The following is a 20,533-nucleotide window of genomic DNA, read 5'->3' on the forward strand; positions in this document are numbered from 1 at the left end:
TGAATCATGTGTGAATCTACCATTTAAGCATGTGCAAACTGACACTGGCTAATGAAGAACTCTATTGTGTATTGGGTATAAGGGGAAATGCTAACCTATATTTTTGCAGAAAACATGGTCATGTATGGACTGGGGATGTAGCTCAGTGGCACAAATGTCTGCCTGGCAAGTGCAAGGTCCTGAGTTTGATTCACAGTACCAAAAAAAAAAAAGAAGATGGTCATGTATAATGTTGAAAAATTCAACCCACTAAATGCAAAATATTGTATTTAGGGTGAGGGATCAAGTGATCGACACACTGAAATTTGTATAAGAAAATTGATAACTGTAGGTTTAGAAAGTAGGATGCAGATATTTTCACATGGGAATCTGGGAGGAGCGCCTAGATAGGAGAAGCAGCAGTCCCCAAGGCAACTCTGGACAGAGGACTGCGGAGACGATCAGTTTGTGTCCAAGAATGGTCAACCAGACTGAAATGAGGGGTACAGGTTGGAGGCGTAAATCGGGAGGCAGCAGTTCTTTATGAGGCTTTTGCTCCTGGTTGTTCAAGACATGGTAGAACTCTGAACGAGAGCGGTAATGTGTGAAGAAGTAGGAAGATTCAAAATATACTGGGGATAGTGATTAGAGAGAGATTGGTCATCGTGTGTTAAAGAGTTATTGGATTTGGACAGCTGTCTGAACAGTGATATCATTGACTGGGCAAGGGCACTAGAAAAGAAATAGGCTCTGGAAGGGAACAGGAGAGATAATTATTTCTATCTCTGACTCATGTAGTTCAAGTACATGTGAAAGATGGGATGTTGGAACTCCCAGCCTTTAGGTTGAGAAAATAAAATTGAAGCCTAAATATCATTACTGTTAGTAAATCACAAAATGTCTGCTTTGTGTTTCTGCTAGTAAAAGTATAAGGTGCATTGCATGTGGGTCCTCAGCCTCTTGAAAAATCAGAGTGCATTTCTACTACAATTAAGCTAACCCTTTGGACTCTTTTTCAGGTGGTATAAACATTTCTGTGCCAGCACCCACCCTTGTGCCTAATACACGTGCTTGCTGCAGTATAGGTGCAAGCGGGCCCCTGTGACTACTGCGGGGAACACGGCTATGGTGAGAAGCACACGTAATGTTATTACCCTCTGCCCCAAGTGAGACCAATAACTTGTTATGAAAGGACATCAAGTGAATGGAAAATCCATATCAAAGAGCGTGTTCTACTTTTATGTCAGTAAACTTGAAGTTGTTTCCTGAGTAATGAGTGAAGTAGAAGCTAAATTTTATGGGATCAAAGGGAAAGTATAAATTTTAGATTTCCTGGCTATAGCAACTGTGAGCCTGTTTATAGATCCAGAGAAGAGATATATGGAAGGAGAAAAAAAAAACTGGTGGAAGAAAGGAAAGCAAAGAGAGGAAAATCTTGGGTGATAAGGGAATATTTCTCTGCTAAATGTTACAGAGAAGAACAATCAATGGTAAACAAAGGCAGAGGAAGGAAAATGACTGGTTGAAAGTGAGCATATCTGACAGGAGATAATGTGCTTCAATTAAGCCACAGAACATAATGTTCTTTAATTGTGGATGAATTACTGAAGCAATTGCCCTTAGTAGAAATTCTAATTTTTTTCTCTAGTCCCAGTGTAAACACCCTAATTTTGTAATCCATGATTTTATTTTCTTTAAGAATAAAAGCATCCAACTATCCAACCATGTGGAGTCAATTTCCATTTCTCTGACAAGATTTTGTGATTTTTCTAGTTTTGGGGACTTTGCATGATGCCACCAATGCCCTCCACTTAGATAACTCTCCTACTCCTTCTCTCCCCTCAGCATAGAACTGATTTCTGGAGACCTCCCTGGTGCCTCACTTTCAGGTGAGAGTATATTTCCAATGATCACAGGAAGGTCTTTCTTCTCCCGATCATAGCAAGCCCACATTATACTGGCTGCAAGCATACCTTCCTTTCCTCCTATTAATCCTTGCACAGATGAATGAACGGATGGAGGTGGGTTGGTGAGTCCCAGGAAGGCCTTCCCCGTCAGCTATTCACATTCTGCTGCTTCAAGATCAGGAGTAGGGAACAGGGAGACAGGAGTAGGAAGACTGGATGAGCACGAATGCAGAGAAGGGTAAATGCTGTGTTTCATTGCTTGATTTCAATCTTCCAGGAGGAAATTATGGGACATATTTAATAAATGGATCATAAGTCAATAGATAGAAAATGCATATACATTTTTAAAAGTAAGAATTTATATTTCATAATGGAAAAATATGGAAAGGTGAAATGGGACCATGTCTGTATTAGTCACTTTTTCTGTAACTCTAACAAATACTTGAGAAAATGAACTTATAAAGAAAAAAGGTTTCTCTTAGCTTATAGTTTCGCAGATTTCAGCCCATGATTGGTTGCCCTTGTTGCTTTTCAGCTGGTGACAGAGTACATCTTGGCAGCAACAGGTGGTAAAACTGCTTCCCTCATGTCCAGGGTGTGAAAGAAGAGAGAGAGAGTAAAAGAACAAGTTTGAGACTAGCATTCCACAACCCCCTTCGAGGGTGTGTGTCTGATGACTGGAAGATGTTCTACTGGACTTCACCTCTTAAAATCGCCACCATTCCCAATGGATATGCGCTACTTTGGGAAAGAACCCTTGAAAAACTGAGCTTTTGGGAAACACATAGAATCCAGCCTAGAGCACTATCATCAGTACCTTTCAGTTTAGAAGTCATGCATAGGAAATACAAGACAGTAGCATGGTGAGCACACATACTCATCTAGATGAAAAATCCACTGAAAGAGTGCTAGATAGTAGCCTACCTAGAATGCTGATCTCTCACCTCATGCCTGGCTGGGAGGAAAAAAAAGTGAAAAGTAGTTAGCTTTATGAAAAAGAATAGCTATGACTGAATTTAGTACATATTTGTTGAGTAACTCCCACATGCTAATGGCTCAAATCTTGACCAAGATGAATTGGATACAGTTCCTGCTTTTAGATCATTTATAAGATAATACAATAGCTGGTGAATCCTATTGTATGTCAAGGTTTAAAAAGAAGCTAGCTACTGGTCCACCTAAAATAGAAAAAAATAAATTCTGTCATTCTTTGAAAAATTTATAGCTTTTAGATTTTCACTTGATACATGGAATTCTATTACTCTTATACTAAATTTGATCTTTTAATACTAGAAAATAAGAACCATGAAAGCCTATAAGAATTATTTTCAAAAGGATTCAGGGTCAGTGGAGGAGGCTCCCACCTATCGAAAGGCATAAATGTTTTGACATCATCAGGAAAAGTGCAAAGGTTTGAAATGTATTAAATTTATCTGAGTGAAATTGTTTCTTGATAACAATTCTTTAAAAGACCCTTTGGTGACCAGTGGAAGACATTGAGAATCTAACTCCTTATTTTGAAAACTAGTAAAGAGAAGAAGATATCATGTATCCTACTTTTCCTATGTGACTGGTACCAAGGTAACCAAATAGAAGACAGTTTCTCTTCAAAAAATCATATAGTAAACAAAAAGGAATGATAGAATTTAGAATATGTCCATTTTGCAACCTTAAGTGAATGGGTCAAGATAAGTATAAATATTCATAAAAAGAGGTAATTTACATTTTGGTATATCATGGCCACATACTTTTTATTGAACTTTCTGTAACAAGTGTTGGATGAAATGTGTTCTAACAACTGCTTCCAGAGCTTGAAATTCAATTCAAACAGGTAGAACTTGAAAGAGGAGATTCTTTAGAGAAAGAAAGTAAACTTTTGGATATTCGTATTCAACTGGTCTTTTTAAGGATATGCAGAAAGTAGATAGATTTAACTAGGACACAGAGTCAGCAGTTCAAGGTTGCCTGAGAGGCTAGAAATTGAAGAGGGGGTGCACAAAAGAGGAAAGTCAGAGATGGAGAGCCCCAGCCCCTGCCTACTCAGTTCCTGCCATCTTCACTGATTCCTGAACTTCACATTTCCAAGACAAAATATCAAGAATCCCAGGAGAAAGCAGGAACCAGGAGATTAAAGTCCTAAAGATTTTAGTGTCTTCCTACTGCTGGAAAGATGACCTCTGGAGTTTAAATCCTGACAGTTTAGAGGGATTTATTAAACACATTGGACTTTAAAAATGAAAGGCCTCAAGGACATCCCTTTAGAATTAAAGATCATACCAGAGGATCTGTTGTTATGTCACAGGGCTAAATGCTAAATCAAACTTGACCTGTCCCAACCAAACTTGGAAGAAAGCCTTCCCACGGTCAAGGTGATCTGCTAGTACTTCCTCTTCCTGTGGACCACTTCCTTTTACTTCCTTACTCCTCTCACAGGCCCATCCCCTTTCCCTTTTCCCATGTTCTCCTGATTCCTATTTACATACATGTTCACTTATTCAGCTTGAATACCATTTCCTGAGAGATGTTCCTGATCACCAACCTCATTTTAATCTTTCCTATAACCCTGTTCTTTTCTGTCCTGCATCGCTTACTATTTGAAAATGTATCTGATGATACCTATTGTTTCTGGAGTAAGATGGAATCTCAGTGTTTAAATTTGCATTTCTCTAATAGCCAGCGTTGTTGAACAGTTTTTCATGTACTTATTGGCCATTTTTACTAATACATTTAAAATAAAAATATATGTATCTGTGCACAGGAGATGATTTTCCTGGTGTCTTTTGCCTTTAGACTGAGGGACACATGAAGACAAGATACTTCATTGTCGTATGGCAACCCTCAGCCCAGTCTGGGTACAATAATGATTTGCTAAATGTATGAATAATGGAATTTTGTTTGGCCCTGAAAAAATTAGAATAATAAATAAATATGTAAAATCACAAGTTTATTACATTCACAAAATAGCCATTGACAAAAGATAGCTCAGAAAACTATCTCTGAGATGAATACATGAGATTATAAATGTTCTTGATAGTGAATAATATTGATAGAAAATAATGGGTCAAGGGATTCTCATACAGCCATTTGATCTCCACAGTATTTTTGTGTAAGATGAGAGTTATTCCCAATGTATTCCAAATAAAGAAACCAGGAATCAACGTTTAAGTGACTTTGATGACATTACAAAAAGTTACAAATAAATATTAGAGACAGAAATATACCTTGTGTCCTCTGGTGATTTCTTTTGAGTGTCCTTGACAGGGTAGATGTTACTAATTTCTAGTCTATTTAAGAGGTTAGTTCAGATGCATCTTTAAGTGGCCATGATCACATTGGTCCCCATCAGTACCCACCCCGGCATGTTACTGCTGACCTTACCTCTATCTATTTAAAACCATGAAGGTGACGTCACTTTCCCTCTCTTAAATCACTCCATATTCTCTTGTGCTCTATGCAAAAATAGTACAACCCATTTCCTGTTGATTTCTTGAGTGCTTGGCCTCTCCTCTCCATTGCTTTAAAAACCCAGCTTTAGTCATGTAGATCTCAAGTGCCAATACATCAAGCTGTTGCTTCCATATTTCACTACGTAATAGTTTAACAGTGACTCAGCCTGATTTATGTTTCTTAGAAGTCAGAATTGCACCTCTACTTGTTTAGTAATTCATGGGTAATAATTTTCAAATAAAGACACAGTACCATCAGTATTTAAGGCTGACTTCATGTTTAACCAAGAAGAGTTTGAGCTATGGCCCTTTTCTCAAGCAGCTAAAAGATCTACATTATTTTTTCCTTTGGTCTTTGAAGATAGAACTCTTATTCTATTTATTTTTTGGCAGTGATTTTCAAACAATGAATAGAAGACTCTAGTGTCTTTTTCAAGAAGAATGCTTTCATCACCTTTAAATAGCTTTAATTTTCTGTTACTGGGGGATTCGATTTCCAGTTCATCTATTTTCTATTTTTTCGCTCTTAAAAGTTTTTTGGTCACCTGACCTCAGCAATACTGCCATAATTCATAGTTTAACTCTCAGAATCAATTTGTCCCTGAAATACCTTTCAGAAACAAATCTCTCCCACCTCTACAACTTTCTGCAAGAACCAACTCTAGTACAGATAAATAAAACATATTCATTTCTATGATACAGTTGAATAGTCAATGAGGTTATTCATTTTCAGAAAAGAGGTTTCTGAAACCTAGTTGTTCCTCCAGTCAAAGAGCCTTCATGCTGTCACCTGCCTCAGAATCACTCAGGATTCCAGGCCCCTGAGTTCCAGGTTAGAATTTCAGAGATTCTAATTTGGTGAAGCAATGCAGATCTCAAGTGCCTATATATCCTGTTCCTGCTTTAATATTTTCCTCACTATGTCATAGTTTAACAGTGACTCAGTCTGATTTATGGCTCTTAGAAGTCAAAATTGGACCTCTGTTCAGTAATTCATTGATAATATTTTTTAAATAAGGACAAATAAGGGCTACATCATAAAGAAGAGTTTTGTTTACAGCCCTTTTGTCTAGTGATAAAACAGCTGGTGGATGTCAGGCAGGGAGCTGAATGTTTATGGAGCCCTCAAGAGATTCTTCCCAGTTGATTCTACTATGGCTGCACCAGGGAGCTTCATTTAAGAAACCCCACTGTTGGATATATTTCTTAGTAATCCACTTAGCAGGTGGGGAGGACATTGCTTTTTCAGGCGAAAACCCCTCAAAATTGGAGAAGCTTCATATTTCTGGAGAGGGATTCAGGGTTAGAGGAAAATACCAGGTCCAGTAGAATCTATTACAACGTTGGGTGTGTTTGCATGGGAAATGTGTCGGGGTAGAATAGCAGTTTGCTGTTCAAGGAGATAAAGCATTTCTGCAATTTAGTTGGCATCCATCTTAGAGGCTGAGGCAGATCAACTCTCTTGCACATCTTAGAAATCATTCGGGACTTCTCCCTGATATAGAAGCAAAGCTCTGAACAAAGGCATGAATAATCACATCTCAGGGATGTGTGTCTTCCCCAATAGACTGTAAGCTCTTTGAAAAAAAATGTTCTTTGTTTTTATGCATTGCTGTGTCTTCCACTGTGTGTGCAGAAAGATTTCCATAAATATGTCCCATGGGAAGAAGAGCCAGGCAGGCACTTCAGCAAGGCCCCTCTGACACAGCTCCTTCCCAAGCCTTTGAATATTTTCTATTGGAAAGCTTTTAATTCCACAGGAGAGATCATGTTTCTGAACAATGTAAATAAAGCAGGCTATGCCCAGGGTCACAGGGAAAATCGATCTGCGAGTGGGGCCTACAGACTTTGTGAATCTCTTCTTTCCTCGATTCTTGCTCTAAATGAGCAGATTGGAGACGGGGGTGTTCACCGAGGAGGGTTCAGGTCGCTGACAGTTGCCGTGGTGAGTCAGCCCAGCAGGAGCTGACAGACAGAGAAAAAGCCGCAGAACCCACACATGGCTCCAAATCACTCTTAGTGCATAACCCGGCGAAGACGCTAATAATTAAGGGTTTCTTGTGCACTTTAGAAAATCGCTGGTTTTTAGAGTCACAAATTCATCAAAGGCGTTTAATTATTTCTGCTGACCCTTTCCTTGCTCAGTGTTCTCACAACAAACATAGCATCACCACTAGTAGCTGTTAATATTTACTGATTGATCATTATGTGCCAGCTTCTAAAAACGATGCATATGTACAGGCATACAGCTTCCTATGCAGAACATAGGATTAGTGCTCTCATTTTGCAGAGGAGGAAATGAGGACAAAGAGATTGAGCAACTTGTGACAGAATAATACTCACCAAAGATGTTGGTCTTTGAAACCAATACATGTGTCATATTACCTTATATAGCAAAGGTACCTTAAAGATACAATTTAGTTACAGATCTTGCAGTGGGAGGATGATTCTGGTTTATTCAGGTGGACCCAATATATCACAAGTGGCCTTATAAGAGGGAAGTGGGTGGGTCAGAGAGAGAGAGAGACAGAGACAGAGACAGAGTAAGACAGAGACAAAGAGAGGAAAAGGGAGAGAGATCTGAAGATGTTATTAAACTGTCTTATACATGGAGGCATGGAGGAAGTGGCCACAAGCCAAGGAACTTAGGTGATCTCTATAAACATGAAAAAGGCAAAGAAAGGGATTATTTCCTAGAGACTTTGAGAAGAAAAGCAACCCTTGCCAAAATTTTAGGACTTCTGAAATGCAGAAATATAAAATAAGAAAAGTGACTATTTGTGGTTACTTCTACAGCAACAATAGGAAGCCAAATACACTTGCTCAAGGTAGAATGATTCAAGCTCACACAGACTAAGTGTTTTATCTACCTGGAAAATCTGTGAAATATACTCATATAAGTGGCTAATAAGGGAGCTAGACTAAAGAGAGGTGGATACATCAGGACAATTTGCAACTTGTTAATAGAAAATTAGAGTTCATATCCTCCCAGTGCACGGCAGACCCACATTATTAATATTGATAATAATCCACTCATTGAAGTATAATTTGGATTAATAAACACTTATGAACAAAACTACAATTAGAAGAATTATTCTTCCTGTCAATCAAGTAATGTCTCCTAAATCTTTGGACTTGTAGGTCTTTTACTATTATAAATTTTAACTCAAGATTTTTCATTTTTGTTACAGTCAATCCATACTTTTGCTTTATCTGTTTATACAACTCAAGAAATTTTCCCCCCCAAAGGTATTTGACAAAAGAAAAGCATCCATTAGACATTGATCATTAATTAAAATAGTACCATTTTGGATGCTTAATTTGGTATTCTAAGTAAATAAATATTGAGTTGGATTAATTTTATTAGTTCTGTATAATCTTATTAGATCTTTTAAAGATGAGACTTCGTCTCAAAAAAGAAAAAAAAATGTGAAAATCTTTGTGGAATAATAAAAAAAAAAATTCCCCCAAATTTTACCATGGTGGGGAAGACTTAAATATTGCTTTTGTGGGATGACTAACTGTATTTGCAAAGTTACTAAGGTTAAAGTATAATTTCCCAAATCAGGAAAACATGGCTCTCACTGAATTATAGGATAAATATATGATAAAAATGTATTTAATTCAGTAATGAACAATTCAAAGTAATGGTAAGACGTTCAAAGAAAACTGAAGAGGCTAAGTGTGTACTCAGGAATATTTAGGTACCCACGAAAGAATGTAAGAACAATATTGCTAAGTAAACACATAAATAGTGAATGTCTAGTGGTAACCCTTGGGGATATATTTTCTGGTTGAAAGAAATCATTCGCATCTCTACTGGGAAAAAAGCTATAAATTAACATGTAACTTTATAGACTCTGGCTTAAATCAGTAATAATGAAATCAAATATTTATAAATTTGCCTCCTATTAAGCCATATTAATACTGATCTGTTAGAAAATGCCTCAGTGTCACAATGATAAAATGCAAATGTGTTCCTTTGATTTTTTTCTGTTTTTCCTAATTTCCTTTTTAGCAGTGGTGTGATCACTTTCAAGACAGATTATGTTTGTGTCTTCCCAACTAGCATCCTTGGAGAACTAGGTACTGATGATATGTAGAATTCTAACATTCTCTCCAAAGATTAAATTGTCTTTTTACGGATTACCCTTTTTAGATACTTCCAGATTTTTATATCATTCACTTTATGCATGATAATTCAGTATTTTGTGAGATTTTAAAGTCAAATCTTTGTAAATTTCCTACTAACCTGTTTAGAAACTCTGTCTTATTGTTGTTTTTTCTCTTTAATGTAAAAAAAAGGGGGGGGAAGAATGGATTAATAAACTCTTCTCCAAAGAAGTACCAATAACCAATAAGTACAAGCAAAAATGTTTATTTTCTTCAGCTATTAGGAAAACACAAATTAAAAGAACTCTGAGATTCCATCTTACCCCAGTCAGAGTGGTTATCATCAAAAACACAGAAACAACAAATATTGCTGAGGCTGTTGAGAAGAAAAGAACATTTCTACATAGTTGGTGCAATGTAAGCTAATACAGCCACTATGGGAATTGTTAAGGAGATTCTTCAAAAACTGAAAACAGAAATTCCATCTGATCCAGCTATGACTTTCTTGGATACATTCCTGAGAGAATTAAAGTCACCATACTACAGTGACGCACAACTACCCATCTTTATAGCAGCACAACTTACACCAGCTAAAGTACATAAACAGCCTAGAGGCCCACAGACAGAGGAACGGGTGAAAACATGTGGTCTGTGCACACAAGGGAATAGTTCTCAGCCATGAAGAATGATTTACTTCATTTGTAGGCAAATGGTAAGATCTTAACATCATAATGTCAGCTGAAATAAGTCAGCTACAGAACATTAAAAATCACATGGTTTCTCTTATAGGCAAATCCCAAATTTAAATAAATTAAAAATTCACTTAAAACTTTCAAAATTAAAAAAATCTAAATAAGTTAAAGACTAAACTAAAAGAGAGAAGGCAGAAAACAGGAAGGCACTTTTTGGCGCTGAAGAAGGGAAGGAGGAAAAGGAGGAGGTGGAGGGGAGGGAGCTAGCGGAGAGGTGAAAATGGTCAAAATACATATATCATACTCCAAGGTATGTATACCATGCACCATATATATACTGTAATATGTATACCAATTCTCCAAAGTGAATGCAATTAGCATGCATTACAAATGTATAACAATAAGAATAAATTAATAAAAATAAAATCATGTTTTAAATCAATATGTTTGTGTAAATACCTTTTCTAAAAGTGATATTTGAAAGTGAACTATTGAGTGTTTTATCTAGACTAATATTTTTAGAAATGGCCCAGAATTATTTTTTATTTCACAAGAGTTCATATCTACACATTACATGTGCGTGACATGATTTCTCTGTGACTGATAATGTACTCACATTCTGAACTACACTGAGCTTCATCCCCTGAGGGACACTGTAAACTCATGAAATCTATGATGTGATGTAGCCAGTGTGTTGATTTCCTTCCTTCTGCACTTTCAGCTCTCTTTGTTCAAGGAAAGGCCCCCTCGTTTCAATTCTGAGCACTGAAGTGATTCCTGTCACTGTCATTTCTCAGAAATCCTCAGAACTTTCTTTAACAGTGGATGGGGCCATATTGGGAGAATTGTGTAGGCCTCTCAAAATTCCAACAACAAAGTAGTTCATGCAGAAAAATTAGAGAACTTGAAGACTGTAGCAAGTAACAAGATTACTAAGATTTGTCTTAGCCTTAGGTTTCCAGACCTGACACCTGAGATCTTTATCAACAATTTTAACACTTTGTCATAACTCTTGATTCGAATGTCTGTTACAACCCATAATGGTTTTGTGAACTTATTTTCTCACTTGCTAGATGTTATCCACCTTTTCTGAGTCTGAACTATGTGAAGGCGGTGATCACACTTGTCTTAAATACTCATATCCCATGTATCCCACACAGTACCTCAAATGTGATGAGCTGAATAAAGTTTTCTGGATTGAATCCATCCAGCTGCACAGTCAAACCCCAGTTAGGTATAAGGTGGGCAACAGTCTGAAGACGGCAAGTGGCTGCAGCTGAAGGAATGAAACAGTGCACTTTTGCTGCAGGTAGCACTTGCCCAATATCTTTTTCACTCACCTATCTTGCTGATGGAAACATTCCAGGCACAAAAGCTTTAGGTGGCACAGAAGATGAATATGACCATTACAATGTAATAATAACAATAATAAAAAAAAGAAAAAATAGTGGGCTACACTAACATAGGCTAAATTTTTTTTGTAAAAATAACTCAGTAGCTAATTCCAAAAATAGTCTTTGTCTAAAATAAAATCATTGCTGAGATGGTGCCTTTAAGCAATACATTAGCTCAGAAACAACTGCATTGCTCCTAAGGTGTCAGCATTTAAAAGTCTGTCTTACTGAAATTTTCCTTAATTTATTATAATCTAATAATCATAGAACACATCATTTGTATTTGACAGTTATGCTTTTATTACATTCATTCAGCTATATAACAAGGAATAATTGTTTGATTAACATTATTCTTTCTGAAGAATTCAATGTTTATTCATGTGTAGTTGGTGAATGAATTCTTTATAAGTGCATTAGCAAGATGTGGAAAGATAAACCCTGAATTTTCAAAAGATAGCCATATAAAATAGTTGAAAAAAATTGGGGGCAGCGGTGGTTATCAGTGGTTTGCAAAGCATGATGGATATTCTGAATGAAATGTGTATTTGGGCGTAGAAGGAGCTATAATAATTTAATCAAATGAAGACAATGAGTAAGCTGTAATGCCACTTGTTAGCCACCTGTCAGCTTATCAGTTAAAAAATAGCTTCATGTTATATTGGGTTTCTTTAACTTTATCATTTATTATATAAATGTACTCTCAAGGATAATTGACTTTAAAAGAACCTTTGGTAAAATGTAGAAAATGTTGCAAGAACCTCTCAGTATTACCAGTTCTTTTTCTTGTCTCTTGTTCAAATCAGGGTGCATCTGATTCTGACAGGTGTACTGTACAGTACTGGTGTAACATGACATCTTTTTTCAGATGGGCTGAATGAGGGTGATCTTGACAATGAGTAGGTAAGACACTGTCAGAAAGCTGAAAAATATGTCAGTCTCACAGTTATGACATAAATATAGTGGAATGAACCTTCAATATCATTGTTAATGTCTTTGCAACATCACCCATCAGAAGGCATGAAGTCGCACTGCCCTTAAACACTATCATTTAGCCATGAAAATAATACAAGACTAAATGCAAAGGTCAGTATAATATGTCTTTGAAGTGATATTTTATGGTAGACTGAGCATGTAATTTGTGTGTGGATCTCTTGTATAGTACGTATGTGAATGAATTTTCAAACATCAAAATCACTCTTCTGCCAGAGTCCCTCCTCAAACCATTTAACCTCAGCATTTCAAGAACATTGTTAAAAGTATTGATCATGAAATGTGTTAATTTTATGCAGATTACTTAAAATCTTTTAACTAACGTTCTATTTTTTGTGCCCTGAGAAGAAATAGCTTCCAATAATACAGAGAAATTAAATATACACTTAAAATGTAGCTCTAGATTTTTAATTTTTTGAAAGTTAGTAAATACTAAAATGGAATCCATCCTGGGTTTCAATAGACAAGGAGACACTGGGCAGTGGTCTTTCATATGCAGACCCACATACACATTTACAATGCTTTCATGGAAAGTGTATCTATCCTTAGAATGACTTCTAATACCTTTATCTCTAGGATCAGAAGTGATTGATCTTGATGGAAAAAGTTCACTTGTGTACAGATTTAATGAACAGTCCCTGAGCCCAATAGAAGATATTATTTCCTTGAAGTTTAAAACCATGCAGAGTGATGGGGTTCTACTGCAGAGAGCAGGGCCGAGTGGAGAGCATATCACAGAGGAATTATAAAGAGGAAAACTTTTTCTACTTATTAATTCAGGTAAAGTTATTTGGGGAAGTGTTTGAATACCTTGTCATTTACTTACTACTTAGGTAACTTTATGCTTTTACAGCTTTAAAAAAAAATATGTGTCCTATTTTCAGATTCAGGGGCTTGACTCTATAGCAGTATTGGTCTTTCGTGTTAAAATGGTTTCTATTTTCTGAGTTGTATGTGAATCTCAGGGGATTTCACACACACACACACACACACACACACACACAGCTTTGATAGAGCTGTATGGATATTTTCTAGCATGATAAAGAAAAGGATGGGTCATTGAAAAATATCACAGTAGTAAAAATAATGAAGTCGTAGCAAAGATAAAATTTACATTGAAAACGAGCATGCAACGGGTAATAATAAAAGGAATTAACGCTGGAAAAAATTGCAGCATGGTTGAGCGATCATTATATTCAAACATCAGGCAAATCCATACCAGTGTTAGGGATGGGATGCGTGAAAGAGTATTGTGAAATTATTGTACAAGACGCTGGCCCACAAAAGGGAAATATTTTTTTCTTTTAACTGGGAATAATGATGCTTATATTTTTCCCTCTTCTCAGGTGCAGCTAAACTGCCCTCTACCCACACCCTGGTCAGTCTCACCCTGGGAAGCCTGCTGGACGATCAGCACTGGCATTCTGTGCTCATCCAGCGTTTGGGCAAACAGGTCAGCTTCACAGTGGATGAGCACAGGCGTTATTTCCACACACAGGGAGAATTCAATTACCTGGATCTCGATTATGAGGTGTGATGGCTACATTTCAATTAATACAGATGTTATGATGTGGATGTGATTTCACTTCCCAGCAGAAAATATGCTACGGAGAACACACCTTTACAGTAAATCACAAGGCTGGCAAAACATTTTCCAGCACGGATGAATTCACATGAACATCATTGGGCAGGTGATGCCTGAGGGTTCATCTTCCTCACAATATGTAAATTTATTATTATGGCATAGGATCATCCTTTTCACCTGAAGTGTGTAGCCACAGCTCTTCATAGGCAGAAAATTTCCCCGCAGAGAGATTTCATCATGACTAACAAACATAAGATGTGTTGCACGATTTCTTTGAGCTGCAGTGTCCTCCTGAGTGGTGAAAGTTTATGGGGAGAGTGTAGCAACAAACATTAATTAACTTGTTACCGATCACATTCAAATCCACAAATACCAATGCATGCTAGAAATTTACACAGAATGAAGCATCAGAATTAGTTACAGTATGAAGCAGGTCAAGTTTTACCATGGACATAAAGATGTATTTTTCTCCATGAAACAATAAAATCAACACCAGATGTGATTAACAACTTGTATGAATAACCAAGCTCTAGTGTGAATGAAGACTGAATGCATATATATTTGTTTCAAAGTTTGTACCTTAATTATTTTTCAGTGCATAGTGATGAAAACTTGAGCTGTGTGTGATGCTTACAGCTATAGTTGCTAATCATAATTACTTAAACAGATTACCATAAAATCATTAAACAATATTATTGATGCCACTTTTCTTTCTAAGATCAGCTTTGGAGGGATTTCAGCATCTTCAAAATCAGTATCATTCCCACTGAGCAATTTCCATGGATGTTTAGAAAATCTCTATTATAATGGAGTGGCTATCATTGATTTGACCAAGAAGCAAAACCCACAGATCATCATGAGGTTAAGAGTCTTCATATGATGGAATCAGTGAAAATACAAGGATTTCTGCAGTAAAATTGCTCCTTTATAGTTTCCCACATGATATAATATTTTAGAGACTGCTCTTATTTCAATTTTTTCTCTGATTGTCAATATGCATGAAAGAGATTCATTCTATTTAAAGGAATTTTAATTCTCAGAACATAATTTTAGCCTTATATGTTGTAAAGCATTTATTTTTAACAGTTGATATTTTAATTTTGTTGTGATATTATTACACTCAGGCAGCTAATTTCTTTTTCCTTTGTAGTTTCCTTACTAAGATATTCCCTGACCAACTCATCAGATGAGCGTATACAGTTTCCAGAATCAAATAACATGCATGTCTGTTAGAGATATATTGGAAAAAACTTGTAGTTTGCCACGGTCACTCGTACCAAATAGAATGAATCAGCTGTCACAATACTGCATCTGCCAATCTCCTGAAACAGTGGCGTTGTTCAGACTCACTAGATGCTGGGTTATGGAAGTGTGGTGGAATGAAAGCTAACTGCTGGTCGCCGTTCAGTCTACGAAGCAGTACCAGTGTGCGCATGGGGAACAGGCAGTCTCTCCTAGGACTTGGATCTTGTCATTACCAGAGGAATGTGGAAGTGAAGGCCGGGCAGGAGAAGGCAGGAGATGAGGAAAGCCACTCATGCTGCCTGCAGCCATGGTCCACACAGTGTGTTGGACTTGGTAGGGCATTTCCAGCCTATGAAGGAACTTTTCTGAGGGGCCTGTGGGTCTTGTTGCCTCTGGAGAACATTGCTCCCAGGATCCCTAGCCAAGAATCTGAGAGGCGGGCAGGTCTGGGCTCAGAGGAGCCAGCCACCGGGGAGAAGAGATGATACAGAGTGGAGGAGAGGGAGACAGAGGCATAAAGCAATGCTGAGTGGGATAAACGAACAGATCCTTCATTCTGCATACACTCCAGAATCCCTTCCAGCAAAAGGCTAGTGTTTAACTCTCTTTTTCAGCAAACTTTTACCCAAACAGCATACAAGGAAGAAAATTCTGTGAAACAGAATTTCCAGCTGTACCAATTTGATAATAGAAAGCAGGCCTAAGTTGATATTAATTAATTTCTTCCATTGTTTAAAATTCAAAGTGTGTCAATTTAAGCTCACATCGCATTGGATAATCCCCAAACACATCAAAATATTTATTACTAGAGCAGTATTTCATTCTTAATTCTCTCTGAACTGGTACTTTCTTTATGATGATAGCATCCAGCAATATTTTGAAGTAGTTTTTCATAAAAGGGAAAATAATGTTAAAGGAAAATAAGAATATTACAGAGAAATATATATGCATGTTTCACATAAAAAACGAATTTCCAGAATATACTCCCACACTCTTCCTTGGAAAGAGGATATGCTCTTATTCGTGGAGTAACAAGCGCTGTCCACTGACGCATGAGACCAAACTGTGGTGGGTGACATGTTTTCATTTTCACTGGGTTTGACAGTCTCATAATTATTACATATTATGGGTTAGTACACACATGAGCATTGTTTTCCCATCCGCTTTTGTTTCATTCACTGGAACACAACAGTGGTTGACAATAAAAGTTAACTCACTTTTAATAGAATCATAGTCTACTGAAAAATTTTCATTTGACCAAGACCATGTGTTTTCCTTTCAGTGTGCATGCTTCTAAATAATGTCTATCTCGTTGATATTCCAAATCGATATTAAAGTTGAGGAATGGAGGAAAGACCAGAGAACATTGCTGAAGAACCTTTAAGATGCAGTATATGGCAAGGATTCGGATTTCCATGGCAATAGGAAAACACAGTTCTAAATTGAGAGTCAGGAAAGATTGATAAGAAGCATTTGTGAATATTTCAAATTCTATTACTAATTGACAGTGCTGAAGTCTTTTTTTTCTTTTACTTTGTCCTCAGGGAAATGTGTCGTTTTCTTGTTCACAACCACAGTCTGTGCCTCTGACATTCCTGAGCTCCAGGAGTTACTTGGCACTATCAACCTCTTCCAGAGACGACGAGCTATCGGTCAGTTTTCAATTTCGCACCTGGAATAAGGCGGGACTTCTGCTCTTCAGTGAACTGCGTCTCGTTTCCGGGGGTCTTCTCCTGTCACTCAGCGATGGAAAACTTAAGCTGAATCTCCATCCACCGGGAAAATTACCCAGTGAAATTACAGCAGGTAATAAATGTAGTCCCTCAGGCAAAGCATATGGATTTGAAAGATTTCTTTATCTCCATGTCCCTGCTCCACAAATGTTAAGCAGAACCCAAAATTAATATTTGGTTAATAAGTGAATACTTGAGTTAATAAGATTATTGGTCCTCTTCCTTAAAGGAACTTGATTCCAATTTCCTTTTAAATAGGATCCCAACAGTTACAGTTCTTATTAGCCAATGTGATCATACTGGGGGAACAGAAACTTTCTCCCGTGACCCTCTCTCCCACTCGGACAAACCAGCAGCACAGCCAGAGGACGTGCGCTTTGGAAAAAATGTGAAAGATCTTGAAGTAGCCCAGTAAGGTAGCTGAGTGTCTTTCTCTGGGAAACTTGACTTGGCCAAACATCACTATTGTCTCTTCTTGTCTTTTGGACAATAGAGACCTCTTTCTGGGATTTATATATCCCTATATTAATATGTAATATGAAAGTAATCAGCCAAGTTAACTTCACTTGCTGCTGTAGTTTGTAGAGTGACATACATGTGGGAGGATGCAGGGAGGAGAGCAGAGTTACTCATTTGGGGCAGCAGTTAGAATTCTCTCCCTTTTTAGTGTCATTCTAATGATTAGAAGTGATATCATTAAAGTGATGATGTGAGCATCGAGAAAATTAATGTCCAATCTAGGTCAGTGCTTTGAGTGAAGAATATTGTTGTCTCTTCATTAAAATTATACAGTTCTCAAGAAGGGAGCTCATCACATATAGAATGTTACATATACAGAATAGCATTCAAGCCTGGCAGCTAAAGGTCACATTGGGATATATTGCTACATTAATTTAATGAGTGATCTTTGGAAATAATTTAAAGATGCCATTGTACTGCTTCTCTGTGTTAACTATGAACAAAAATTCATAGATTATGACTTGGAGAGGATAAAGCATAAGAGCATAAGAGACAGTTGAAATTTAATAACAAAACAAGTACACCAGTGGATACACAAAAGCCCTGTCCTTATGCATCTTTTTATTGTTTATATATCATTGCAGTTTAAATATGGAAGTGAGAACTTCCATATTAATTATGTTTTAATTGATGAGTTTAATATTGTATGTAATGCTCAAAATGTCATAGATTTGCAGGCTTGACAAAAGGAAATAAATTAATCAGTGTCATATTAATAATTAATAGGCCCCTAAAATGAGAGTCTAAAAATGTAAACTTGTCATTAGTGTGTAGTTTATTGTGATGTATTTGACATCCTCTGAAGCAATTATATTCACAACCTAATTTTCAGCATCTTAAAGAAATTGTTTCAGTCCAAAGCTATTGTAGTCACCCTGTGAAGCAAGTTCATTTTCAACCACTTCACAGAAATGTATAGTTAATAAATGACTAGGTGTAAGTCTGTATATAATATCCCAAGTGCCTAGAATATCTAAATGGATGGGTAAATTCATACACAATGTGATCCGTTATGATATCCTATGATGTCACCTAATTATTTCCATAGCTAATAATCAGCCTATGAAGTATGTCAATATAGCAAAGTCATTGCACTTCAGGTAACAGTAGTCAGCCTTTACTTGCCAACTGTCTCTACCCTCATTTTTTCAGTTCCTTTCAAATCATTAAATATTTTTTGCTAATTTCAATGAAGCAAGTATATTTTTCTATACAAGTAAATTACTTAAATGGTAATTGGGTGAGTGCTCAGGTTGTTCTCCCATAGGGCAAGACTTTTCACTCCTGCTTCACTTGTACAATGTTAGTAATTAAATTCATTGTCATTACAGTGACTTGAAAGAAAGTCATGTACTTATTGCAGGTTGGGACTCTGCTATACTAAATCCTTCCTTTCCAGCAGGCTGGGCTTAACATTTCATGGCCACTGACTCTATAAATTATTAATTTTAGAAGTTTGAGAAACTCAATGATTTTTTAAATCTTTTACAAAGGAAAAATGAACTTACATTAAGAAAGAATTGATGCGTGCAAATGTTTTAAATTATTAGGTTCAACATTTAATGTACAATTTTGAAAATTATCATTTGGAATTATTCAAAAATATCATGTCAGCCTAGATCATTTTTAAGATGTTGTTGATAGGGTGTTAGCTTAAATCATGAACTATAGTAGCAGTACTCTAAAGTTTTTCATGATATCAAATATTTTCATTCCTTGTCTTTCCTTTCATTCCTTTATAGACATGTTATGGTTTGTGTCTGTGTGTCCCCCCAAAGCCTCATGCAGTCATGGGCAGGCTTTTAGAGTTTGATCAATTATGGGTGTGAGAGCTACACCCCGGGTGGATAGTTTGCATATGTAAGGGAGAGGGAGAGGCTGCTTGTGGCCATTCCTCCCTTTTGTGCTTGTTGCTTTTGCTGTGTTCTGCCACCATGAGCTGTAGCCCTCTGCCATGTGCCATTCTGCCTTGTAACCTGCCAAGTATGGACTGAAAGCTCCACAAACTGTAAGCAAAATAAACCTTTCCTTCCTTAATTTTGGGCATCTGGTATTTTGTCCCAGTAAGGAGAAAAGGTAACCAAGACAAGATATCAAAGAAAAAACCATTTATCCTGCATCAAGGACCTGGGTGAACAATACAATTATATTTTTTTATTCAAAACAAAAGTCTTTAATTGTTGTCTTAGTTACTTTTTTGTTGCTGAGACAAAATACCCAACATTCACAAGCTAAGCAGGGAAAGATTTCTTTACCTCATAGTCTGTAGGGGTTTCAGCCCATAATAGGATGGGTCGATAGCAGACAGGCGTCCCAGAGGAAAAACAGTTCATGGTGGGCAGAAGGTAGCAAAGCAGCAAAGAACAACCACAGCTTTTTCTATCTCCTATATTTTATCCAGGCTACTTAGGGTGGGTAGCATACACACCCTTGGTCCTAATGTCCTTGAGCCTAGCATTGCACCATGAACCAGTCCCAGCATCACATATTCTAGATGCAGCCACTTCTAAAAAAACCCCACCCATGATTGCATGAGGCTTAGACACAAGCCATAACAATTGTAAAATTTGAGGTTTCTGCCATGATTTTAGCATTTCTCCTGAAGCTTTTGCCTGCTGGTGAAAATCAGGATTGTGAACAAGACTCTTTCCCAAGGCAGGGCCTGGCTGAGTCAAACTTACAGGATGTGATCTGTCTGTACATTTTTCACTGACTGGGCCTTAGGGATTCTATGGTCCCCATAATGATGGAGCAGCTATCTTGGCTTGCTTTCCCCAGGAGAAGCCACATTTTAACCCCCTCTTCCCTCCACTCACTGTCAGACTCTTCCTAGATTGAACACTGTAAACCTATCACCCTTTAAACTCCTGCAGTCCGCTAAAGTGATGGGAGCCAACAACCTCCATATTTTCATCTTGACAAGCACTATC

At 37.1% G+C, this 20,533-nt stretch overlaps 1 protein-coding gene across 1 annotated transcript in view; it reads left to right on the top strand.

Moving 5' to 3' along the window:
- Positions 1 to 20,533, top strand: part of LOC102026327 (contactin-associated protein-like 4) — a 142,102-nt gene that overhangs the window by 91,838 nt on the left and 29,731 nt on the right. Inside the window, 4 exon segments of the mRNA XM_013503850.1 lie at positions 13,098 to 13,301; positions 13,868 to 14,052; positions 14,825 to 14,974; positions 16,896 to 17,157. Of these exon segments, the coding sequence (XP_013359304.1) occupies positions 13,098 to 13,301; positions 13,868 to 14,052; positions 14,825 to 14,974; positions 16,896 to 17,157 (801 nt within the window).

Source organism: Chinchilla lanigera, unplaced genomic scaffold (genome assembly GCF_000276665.1).
Source record: "Chinchilla lanigera isolate Chin_1 unplaced genomic scaffold, ChiLan1.0 scaffold00083, whole genome shotgun sequence".
Taxonomy (NCBI): domain Eukaryota; kingdom Metazoa; phylum Chordata; class Mammalia; order Rodentia; family Chinchillidae; genus Chinchilla; species Chinchilla lanigera.